We start from the raw sequence: 10460 nt of genomic DNA, 5'->3' as shown, positions 1-10460 counted from the left end.
CTCTTCCTTTTCATGGTAACTTTCATGATCACATCTGCTCCGGTAGACATGCCTTTTAAGAATATAATGGTACTAGCCAACACCCAGGCTTCATTGTCCTTATTTGGATAAAAAGAAGTAAGCTGGCACAATTATGGAACCAATCAAAAAACAGAGCAAACCTATTAACTGATCCTAGTGTTTGGATTTTCAAGGAGGGGAATAATATTGAACATGACAATCACAGTACACAGTTGGCTACAAAAAGTACAAGTAGGATTACAGGAAGATATTTATCGACTGCCTAAAAGGGGACCAACATGGCAGGACATACAGGTTCCAACCAGGGTTCTTTTTACAAAAGTTCAGGTGTATGATGCCTACTTCTACGTGTTTTCAGTCTGAATACTATGCAGTGGCTGATTCTACTTACATACATCAGATGATCAGATGACAACTTCAGATGAATATAAAGTTCCTCAACATCCAGAATAAGTCTCTTCCATGTTCAGGTGTAAAATTTTGTTGCCCTGTGAAATGATTTTTATCTCAGGAGGAAGGTCCATCATCTTAAGCATAAGGAGGAGAAGCTTAAAGAGGTTTCCTTAGACATGCTCTTCAGCTGTTTTTTCTCTTAAGCCAGAAACCCCGAGTAGGCCTCAGAAGTTGCTTCAGCAATGCCATTTTGGGAACATTCCAGTGCTCCACGTGCCTGGAGAGATTCCATAAAAGCGCTAGATAAGTTAGAAAGATAATCAGAAAGCAGTAAAGATTGTTCATATCTCCTCGTTACTTGTTACCTGCACACTTTTCCAGATTGTGCATCAAAATAATACTCTGTATACCCAGTAGCTGCAAGATCACGAAAATCTTAAAACGTTATAGCAGCTGTGGATTTATATATGATGTAAAGCCTCCAACATCTGTTTCAATTACTAAAGAGAAGGCTTTGCAATCCTCTGTAAAACTAAAATCATTAAATTTGGTGTTGGGAAAAGAAACATGAAACGAATAGTACCAATCACATACCAGAAAGAATAGGTCTCCAAGGGAATGACATTACACAGCTGAAACGCCAGTGTCCCACTCCCTTGTTCTGCGCTTCCATAGACGACAAACATAAAGAAAAGTTCATCATTGTTGAATTACATTGAAGATGGTAACAAGTAATACGACAAGTTGTGCAAATATAATGAAACAGGAATTTCCTTGCTTATAATTTAGAGCCAATTCACCTCAAAGTCCTCCCACTTCATAAGCTTCATATTTGACTTTTCAATAAGAGATCCAAAGTTTGTGCAGTTCCTTTTGAAACGTCGAAGCCCTTTGAAGGAACCCGCTGGATCAGCAAATTCACAATTCTCTTCGTATGCATCAAGTGTAAGTTGCCCTGATTTCAACAAAAAGATATTACTACTTCCTCCCTAGATAATAGATGAAGAACATCAGTTTACAGACCAAGGAAAAAAGATAAGTATGAGAGCTGGCATCACCAAGATATATGTAGTTCACTGAAAAAGAAAGAAGCATGAAAGATTTTGAGCGGTTTCGAGTTTTGATTTTCGTGTACCAGTGACAAAGTATGATCTTTCATAGTCATTTTTGATGGTTTCAACAACTGCTGTACGATCAATAGCTCCTGACCCATCTAAGCCAAGCTTGAGATCGTTCTTGGCAGCTGCTTCAACATTTGAAGGTGGTCGGAGAAAGGAAGCAGCAATCCCCAAAAGCTCGGAGCCATACCAGGCTACCTTGAGAAGAGCATTTTCGGGTGCAGATTCTTGTCTGGTGGGTAAATCGCTCCTTGGGTTCTCTCCATTGCATCTAATTCTGTATTGTTTGTGGCTATAAGTTCTCCGGAAAATGATGCACTGACGCTGTGACTTGACGTGGGGAGTGACGGAAGCAAAGGAAAGAGTGGCTACCATTTTTTGGTTTTGAGTAGAAGAGAGCGCTGTTACTGGCTGCAAGATGGAGGTTTCCCCCGCGGTTTCTTTTAAATATCCTTAGTCCTTTCAGTGAACCATGGCCACAGAAAAATTTCTTGAGAAAACTCTTTTTCTATTGTCCAATACCAGAAACTGGAAACGAAAATGAAAAGGTAATCACGACTGCGATCAGACGGACTCTCAGTTCAAACCGCACAAGGCAATGGATCCAGGCCTTGGGCGCTCCGGTTCCATATTTAGGCTTAGCTCCACGGGCTGGTCATTGGTCATTTTGGTACACCACGGGCTAAGCCCACCACGAGGATTCTTCTTTTCTTGGCTATTCATCTACTGAGAGTGGGCCGAAAATTATCTACCACTCTAATCTCTAAGTTTCCGGCGAGAAACCCCTTGAAGATAGTAACAGTGGAAAAACTTGAAAGTCATGTACTACATTCTAAGACCAGACTTGTACATGGTTGTACACATTGGCAAGACAACAAATTACAAGACACAAATGAAAAACAAGTCCCCAGCACTGGTGAGCGATGGACTGATGGTGCTTGTCTCAAAATTTACTGAACTTGAGCACAATTGAAAAATGCAAAAAGAAAAAAGGGAAAACCACTTATGGCTCATCTCTATCGGTCAACCGATCCCGATCCCTATCCCATGTCTCCCTACTCCTTTGTTTGATGGCATCATTTGCTTGTGTTACTCAACTTTGCGCATTAAGAAGCATAATTTTAATGTAAATTGATACATAATTTGTATTGGATCAGGAACAGCAGAGCTTTGGCATAGCTCAGCATATCATCTCAATAGCAGCAGGTAGAACACACAACTTCCTAGGAAGAAATCCTAAATGTTCCCCATCAGACTGAATGAAAATGCTGCCACTGCCTGAAATTTCCTCCACTTCAATTGTATATACGCTGCAACGAAAGAAAAAACCTTCAATGGAAAGCATGCTATGTTGTGTACCATCACTTGACACTTGTCGGCTAAAAACTAAAAGATGTCAAGCTCCAGTTCAAATTGAATAGATGACACATACTCCTGCTTTTTAGTAACAACATAACATATGTAAATAAAACATAATGTATGGCTGCAGGAAGCTTTAAACGCCCTACAAAGGTTCGTGGATAACAACGTTTTTCAACCATCAATATCTTGAGCTTCTTCGCTCTCATCATATTCAAAACACCATTAAGACCGTGATATAATATTAAATTTTTCGTAACTCCAAAAACTTTGACCGGAAAACCATCTGACCAGAATGGTGCTTGATAGTTTAGGAGCAAAATAAATCCAACATGAAAAAGAATGTTAGAGACCATTCATCATTAACCATTGACCCACTTGAAACAGGAAGCCAACTTAATCAGGATGGAAGACAAAACACCAACAAAAGGAAAGGAGATGCAGAATGGATGCTAAATTAATGCAGCAAGAAGTGCTTACATTCTTGAGGTTACATTATTCACTGACAAATGTGTTCCATTGTATAGCTTGTGCAGTTTGAGAATGAAGTCGTACCACTTGAAATCCTGAAGAATCACAACCTGCAAAGTATAAAAGCAAAACTTAAACAAACTCTCTTAGCACCTCGGAATTAACAAAAACTAGAAATCACATAGTGAGGATAACAGAAAAATTATTCCACCTCAAAGCTTCCACTGTGAGGATCAGCATTTGGTGTAATTTTCATGCCACCGCCAAAGTACTTTGCATTTCCAATACAGAGGGCGGTCACCTGAGAATATGTTTGCCACTCACCCTCATTCACCTGGATGTGAAATTATTTATGAAGTCAAAACTCATAATGCTATCATGTGAAATGAGCATGACATGGGCTACAGCATAACCTAATAAATCAGAAAACACAAAACTTTCAGAAGTGGAACTGTTACTTTTCAGATCCCTAAACATGCTGACCTTGATTCGAAGGTCCTGGTTACTGTGCCCAATAAAGGCTTGCAACGCACCAATAACATAGCATAAGTTTCCAAATTTCTTGTACCCTGATGCATAATAGCCTGCCTTTGCACTCCTGCAATATTCCACAAAACACACCAGGCTAGTAAAATGAGCTTATGTTTTATCATGGCTTAATTCTAAAAATAACTAAGTTAAACTTACAGATGGATATCAGCAACATTTATGAAATAATGAGATCCTTCCCCTTCTCTGCTAATGACACCAATGTCGATTCGTGATCTCACCCCTACGATACAGCAGCATCAGCAAATCCTAAGAAAATAAAAGCTTCTCCAGTTCGTATTTCCTAAAAATTAGCCTGAGGAAGAAAAGGATCCAGAAAGGGCATGCAAAATACCTCTAGCAATGCGTTCTATGGCTTCATGGGGATCATTTTTCCTGAGAAAGTAAAACAAGTACTTGAGATAGAGCAATCATATCATAAGCTCATAACAAATAAATCCAGACTGGATTAGCTCAAACTAACCAGCCAAATGTTCGGGCAAAATCTGACCCAGTCCCCAAGGGAATGAGCTGCAAGAAGGGACAATACTGTTATGCCTTTCCCTAAGAAATGCAAGAAAAGCAATCCAAAATGATGCTTGCAACCGATGAATGAAAATCGCAAGTGAAGATAAAAGAGCAAAAAATACATAAATTCAAGATTATCATTTATCAGAGCCTAACGACAATACTTACAAAAAGAAAGAGGATTCAAAAAAAGAGCTTATGGTAATTCTTACACCAAAAGCGGTTGAATGAACAGCCTCTGTATTCTGATTAACAACAGGTTTCCCATCCCAAAAGAACCCATTAACAACCTGCTTCTCAGAAGCCAAAAAGATTAATTACTTTCTCACTTGCTCTTTTAACGTAAGCATGAAAAAGAAAAAAAAGAAAAATACAAGATACTACAAGATTAACAGCGCTATATCAGAACCATATTTGATTATATATACTAAAATGAAAAGAACTGCACCTCATGAAGAGTTCCATCACCTCCAACTGCAATCACAGCATCAGCACCCTCCCTTATAGCCTGCAAACCATTATCCATTAACTTACACAACAAAGATAGTGACCCTTAACTCAAACCCCTCGATAGGCAACGTAAACCAAGTTCAATCACAATTGAAAAATGTAATTAAAAAAAAAACCTTATTTCCTACCTCCCTAGTTATGTCCATTGCATGAGAAGGACCCGAAGTCAAAGATTCACATATCTGCCACAACATGGAAAAACATTCTCATTACTTTCACATGATAAACAACCTGGTTAATGCAAATTTATTTCGAGAGATTTGTTATAGAAGCTGGGAATTTCACCAAAAAAAAAACAGTGAAAAAAATTAAATAGAACTCTTAATTGAGTGCTAAAAGACATTAAAAAATAAACATAAATGAATACCAAATGGCATCTAAGAAAAATAGACTGATCCAATGAATTGAGCAATGGAAATGTGCCCAAATTAATCGGGAAAAAAAACTCACGTTACAATCACTACCGAGACGAGATTGGAGATAAGGAAGCAGTTTCTTCCACTCTTTGCCCGTTCTCCCATTAGCACCTGCTCCAATTCATCATTCAAACAAGCGTAAGAATTCTGGAGCGAAAACATTTTCTCAGCAAACAAACAGAAACTCAAAAGAAAGAGAACATAGAATAACAAAAAAAACACCTCGGGGATTGACAACGAAGACGAGATCACGACGGCGAAAAGGAGAAGAGGATTCACGACGGATGACGGAACGGTCGGAGGACAGATCAGGAGCCATGGAATGCTCGGCTCGCAACACAGAAGGTTTGCCCATTGAAAAGCGTGCCCCAACCGACGCCACTAAGTGATAATAATGGCAAACCATTTTCGTTTCATAGGCTCTTTTAATCTTTTGTTTCTGTCTTTTAAGCAGCGAATCCCGTTCTTTTGTTCGAGCGTCCCTAAGACAGATTTCAATTCAGCAGTCACTTCTGTGTCTTAGCTTTGATTTAGTTGATTACCATTATGAGAGACGACGGAGGAAACTAGGGACTGTGGGCCCTCGTCCCTTGAGCACCGCTTGTCCTTCGTACTTCCTACCTTTTGACTTCCAAATTTTTCATTTTGATTTGCTTCAATACAAAAGAGACTGACACTTTGTAATCCAAGTTATACACCTACAATTAATGGGTGAATTGGGTTAAGTTTATGGGAGCTGAAACAACTCAAGCTAAAATTAATTGAAATTGGTCCTTAGTACTTGCTTGTTTACTTTGATGTTTGCATGCCTGTTACACATATATGAAAAACAAAATCTTGACTACATTTATGAGTTGCTTCAGTCCAAGAACCAAACTAAGCAATTCGTAGATAAGCTTGATTCAATTTACACTCTACCCCAAGCCAAGGGAACGAGGCTGAGCAACCTGAATGGAAACTGGTTCAGCTGAAACCATTCTGCCCTGAAAATGACCAAATGTAGCTTTGGGAATTGGGAACAAGAAAGTTGAGAAATAAAGAAGCAGATTGATTTTCTTTTACGTTGGATTCAGAGTTTACAAATACAGAATTGAATCGCGACTGAAACTGATGCATTTAACATCATTCTCTAGGGCATATGTTCCGAAAATGATGTAATTATACAACAAAATGGTACAGAGATCCTTTGCCCTTAAGCAGGGAAAATGCTCTCATCTCCGGCCCCTGCCACTCTTTTTCTCAAAGTGGTGAGCCTTCAGCTTCTTCTTGCGTGGTTGGACTGAAGGACCACCACCTTCTCTGAAAGGCATGCCCATGAGGGCCAATAGCTTCTGGCCTTCCTTATCAGACTTGGCTGTTGTTGTGATGCAAACATCCATTCCTCTGGGTCTACCAAGTGCATCAAACCTGATCTCTGGGAACACGCTCTGTTCACGAATTCCAATACTGTAATTTCCATGTCCATCAAAACTATTAGGATTTAGGCCTTGGAAATCCCTGGTCCTAGGAAGCCCCAAGTTAATGAGCCGATCTAGGAACGAATACATAACCTGTCAAATCAATCACCAACAATGCAGCAAAAGATATCAGTATTCAAATGTGCACAAAAATTATTACTACTTCTGATTAACAAGATCGTAATGCAACAATAAGAACTACACATGCACAAATAAGTTGAGAGCTCGATATAAGAGTACGATGGCTAGCAATTCACACAAATATATAAATTAATCAAAGACTTTAACCCGCATATTCAGGTAAGTTAATCCAAGGAGCATAGCACAGTTATCATTTCCTTTGTTCATTTTTTCTCCCTCCTATGATGCATCTGCTGACGTTTAATGTAAATGATCATAGTCATGCTATCCACAATTTATCATCTAAAGAATTCATAACATCTTCCGAGCCATTCAGCACCAGTGCTAAAGCAAACTTAAGCAAATGGAAATATAAAATCTTTGGTTGACTGTAAAAGAAGTGCATTTTGCTCTTCCCTGATATATTCTGCAATTACCATCATCAGTGCAGTACTGCTATTAGACTATTGCAAACCACAATTGCTTACTACTAATACCGCTTGCATCTCCAAATCCACAGAGGCAATGCCCGACTGCTAACGTGGGGACTGGGGATTACCTCACAACCAAAGCAATCTTCAACACCCAAACTGGAACTAAATTACATAACTCCTACTGGGTATCGCTTAAAAAAATTTGTGTTTAGACCATAACATATCCGGAAAAGAGAATCAAGGACACATTCTAATTGCAGAAGATATAAATTAATATTTGATGTTGGGAACAAAGCAAGCTTACATTTCCCCTAAGCGTGACGGCAATTCCAAGCGGCTGACCTTCCCGAATCTTGAAAGTAGCAATAGAATTCCTAGCTCGAGTCTTCACAGGCCTTTGCCCCGTAATCATTGCCATCTCATTCATTGCCGCTTCCAAACCTTTCGCATTCTGGGCAGCATCTCCAATCCCACAATTTACCACTATTTTCTCAATCTTGGGAACCTAACCCAGAATCCCCCATTCCAAAATATTAGTATAAAAACCAAAATCGAAACACCACCCCCCACCCCCCGAAACAAAAAAGAGTATCATTACTATTCTATACCTGGTGAATATTGGTGTAATTTAACTCTTCTTTAAGCAAAGGAATAATTTTTTCTAGGTAAGTAGTTTTGAGACGATTGGATTTTTCCGCGTCGGATTTCTCCACCAACACAACGTCGGCCGTTGCCTTCACCGAAACGACTCCGCCGTATCCATTTCTGAGGTTACCGTACGGCAGACGCACGGAGAATGGAGGTGAAAGGAAAGGGGATTGGCCGTGAAACGACGACGCTGTGGACTGCAAAAGCGGAGGACACGCCATGAAGAAGATGTTTGGATTGGTTTTTCTTTTGGGCTATCCGGTGAGCAAGTATGCGTGGGGCTTCACTGGAAGGGGATTAAGTGGCTGGAAAATGGCATCGATGTTTGAATTATTTACGAGAGAGCCAATAGTTTAAATGTCTTGTTTTGGTTTTAGGTAATTTTAAGTGGAGCTGAAGGGCGGTTTTGGGTTGAGTTTTCAGTGAATGAGAGTGGATGAGGAAGTAAAAGGAACTTGTAATTAACGCTTGTTCCCGTAATTTTGCATTAGGCTATGTTTGGTGACCAGCTGGAAACGGAGGGAATGAAAATATGTGAGAAACTAAAATTTTTACTATTTCTTTCCTACTCATATTTAATTAAAAAATATTTTTTTAAAAAAGGTTAACTTGAGTGATAATATATAAAAAAACTCGAGTCCAACGTCATTATTTTAATAACATTTTGAATCTAAATTACGTTATTTTCAAAAACTTAAAAATAAAATAATCATAATAAATGACAACTTCACAATATCAAAATCTCATCGGCACAATAAAAAAACTCACATCAACTTGTTATATGTTTTGCTACTAATTGTAACAACTTGAAGCAAAGCACTATTAGTCTAATAATATTTTAAACCTAAATCATGAAATATTCAAAAATTTAAATTCAAATTACTAATAGTGATTGAATTAAATCTTTATATATATTTTAACAATCATATTTATATTTGATATAAAATAGATATCACAAAATCATTAAATGAATGTGTTCTTTTAGTAAATAAAATGATTAGATTTTGAAAGAATAAAAATGTGTTAATTTATCTATTTTATTTTCGTTTTCTCATTTTGTTTCTTACCAAATAAGCAAAAATAATCCCCCACCTCCTCCTTCCTCCATTTTCCCTTCATTCTATTTCCTTCTAACCGAACAAGTAATGAAATTACGACGTTAATTTCGAATTAAAGTTCAAATAAATAAAACGAAAAAACTAAATTCAACTCGAATTGCCATGTAATCAAATGGTTCGAAGCATCTAAAGCTAGGAATTTCTTTTTGAATAAAGAAAGAAATCAAAACAATAAAAGCATTTGCAATCCCAAAGATTCTTTGTATCATCGTATATCAATGGTCTTCATGTTTATTTTTCTTCCTTTCCTTTTGTAGATTTGAGATCGAATAGCTTGCAAGAAGGAAAAATTAGTGTGACTCTTGAATACGCTGCAAAGGTTGCCCTGTTTGCAAAAACGTGAAGGATGGAACAGAGTCTTGAATACGCAGAGCTTAGCATGTCAATCAACCCACCCCTTTTTACGCCCAAATGCTCTTTTACGCATTGAAAAAACTTCCACCCTTTTGTTGGTTCCTCACTTTCACAGAAGGAAAACTTCAGATTCAAGCATCGCATGCACAACATGATTCAAAAGAAAAAACCAATAAAGTAAGAAAAGGAAAGAGGAAAGAGAGAGTATGGGAACTTGTTGATTGTTGTTCCCTTTGCAAGCCATTATTTCTTTAAGTGAACTGCCAAGCAACTTTTCTGATCAATGCACTCTCATATGGGAGGGTGGAGTAAAGTTTTTATTTTTTTTTTCTTTTTTTAAATCATGAACAGTATGCCGTTTTTCTAATGAATTTATGGAGAATTATTGTTCATTAAACCATTTAAACAAAAACAGGTTTGATTTGTTAATTAGAAAACTCAACGTAATTGTAGTTTTATGTATTACAAACAATGCTATATGTTCCTTTATATTCTAGCCAAGTTTTACAATCGCATAAAAATCAAACACAATTAAGTAAAGATAGCATGATATTATTACCATCCACATCACAAAAGCTTATGACTAAGCGTACATGTATAGGCAATGACAAAGTCAGAATTTCGTATTTACAAAGTGAACAAAAGGTGAGTCAATCATGTGTCTTGAAAAATAATTTTACTGCAATAAGTTTTACTTTAATCTTTAAATTTATAAAATTTAATTATTAATTAATTATTGTGAAGTATCTCGTCAAACAAAAAATTATTATATGAATAAAATTATAAAATTAAAAAACTATATATTATAAAATTTTAAAACGTTTGAAAAGTGAATGTGCTATTAATCTTCATTTCCTCTGTCATTATATATATACATGTGCATATACATATTAAAAAAATTAATTTGATTGGATGGGATTTAAAATTATGAAAATATATCTCCAAATCTTACCTTGTTACCACATCAATGGTATACCAGTCTCCA

General features: G+C 37.2%; 3 protein-coding genes across 3 annotated transcripts; all 3 read right to left on the bottom strand.

Annotated features, from left to right (window-relative positions):
- On the bottom strand, positions 71-2080 carry LOC18614088. The gene is made up of 5 exons (XM_007051660.2): positions 1550-2080; positions 1215-1369; positions 1009-1075; positions 780-831; positions 71-691 (listed from the first exon to the last, which is right to left on the bottom strand). Exons 1-5 carry the CDS (start codon positions 1905-1907, stop codon positions 598-600), a joined length of 726 nt encoding a protein of 241 aa, XP_007051722.2. The 5' UTR covers positions 1908-2080; the 3' UTR covers positions 71-597.
- Positions 2334-5996, bottom strand: LOC18614087 (sphingoid long-chain bases kinase 2, mitochondrial). Its single transcript, XM_018113830.1, has 12 exons — positions 5567-5996; positions 5379-5455; positions 5057-5110; positions 4867-4926; positions 4631-4708; positions 4375-4421; positions 4246-4286; positions 4050-4134; positions 3846-3960; positions 3574-3696; positions 3372-3472; positions 2334-2842 (listed from the first exon to the last, which is right to left on the bottom strand). The coding sequence occupies exons 1-12, from the start codon at positions 5748-5750 to the stop codon at positions 2713-2715; spliced, it is 1095 nt and encodes a 364-aa protein (XP_017969319.1). The 5' UTR covers positions 5751-5996; the 3' UTR covers positions 2334-2712.
- LOC18614086 (50S ribosomal protein L5, chloroplastic) lies at positions 6372-8369 on the bottom strand. Its single transcript, XM_007051657.2, has 3 exons — positions 7964-8369; positions 7660-7860; positions 6372-6894 (listed from the first exon to the last, which is right to left on the bottom strand). Exons 1-3 carry the CDS (start codon positions 8222-8224, stop codon positions 6556-6558), a joined length of 801 nt encoding a protein of 266 aa, XP_007051719.2. The 5' UTR covers positions 8225-8369; the 3' UTR covers positions 6372-6555.

Source organism: Theobroma cacao, chromosome 1, assembly GCF_000208745.1.
Source record: "Theobroma cacao cultivar B97-61/B2 chromosome 1, Criollo_cocoa_genome_V2, whole genome shotgun sequence".
NCBI lineage: Eukaryota > Viridiplantae > Streptophyta > Magnoliopsida > Malvales > Malvaceae > Theobroma > Theobroma cacao.
This window is presented reverse-complemented; position numbering and strand designations above follow the sequence as displayed.

Coding starts and splice junctions, on each gene's coding strand:
- LOC18614088 (XM_007051660.2), bottom strand. CDS start 1,907: ATGGTAGCCACTCTTTCCTTTGCTTCCGTCACTCCCCACGTCAAGTCA. Junction 1,076..1,214: donor TGAAGTGGGAGGACTTTGAG/GTGAATTGGCTC, acceptor ATGGAAGCGCAG/AACAAGGGAGTGGGACACTG. Junction 692..779: donor CAATCTGGAAAAGTGTGCAG/GTAACAAGTAAC, acceptor GAATCTCTCCAG/GCACGTGGAGCACTGGAATG.
- LOC18614087 (XM_018113830.1), bottom strand. CDS start 5,750: ATGGTTTGCCATTATTATCACTTAGTGGCGTCGGTTGGGGCACGCTTT. Junction 4,422..4,630: donor TTCATTCAACCGCTTTTGGT/GTAAGAATTACC, acceptor CCCTTCTTGCAG/CTCATTCCCTTGGGGACTGG. Junction 3,697..3,845: donor ACCAGGACCTTCGAATCAAG/GTCAGCATGTTT, acceptor TTTCACATCCAG/GTGAATGAGGGTGAGTGGCA.
- LOC18614086 (XM_007051657.2), bottom strand. CDS start 8,224: ATGGCGTGTCCTCCGCTTTTGCAGTCCACAGCGTCGTCGTTTCACGGC. Junction 7,861..7,963: donor ATTACACCAATATTCACCAG/GTATAGAATAGT, acceptor ATTCTGGGTTAG/GTTCCCAAGATTGAGAAAAT. Junction 6,895..7,659: donor CCGTCACGCTTAGGGGAAAT/GTAAGCTTGCTT, acceptor TTGATTTGACAG/GTTATGTATTCGTTCCTAGA.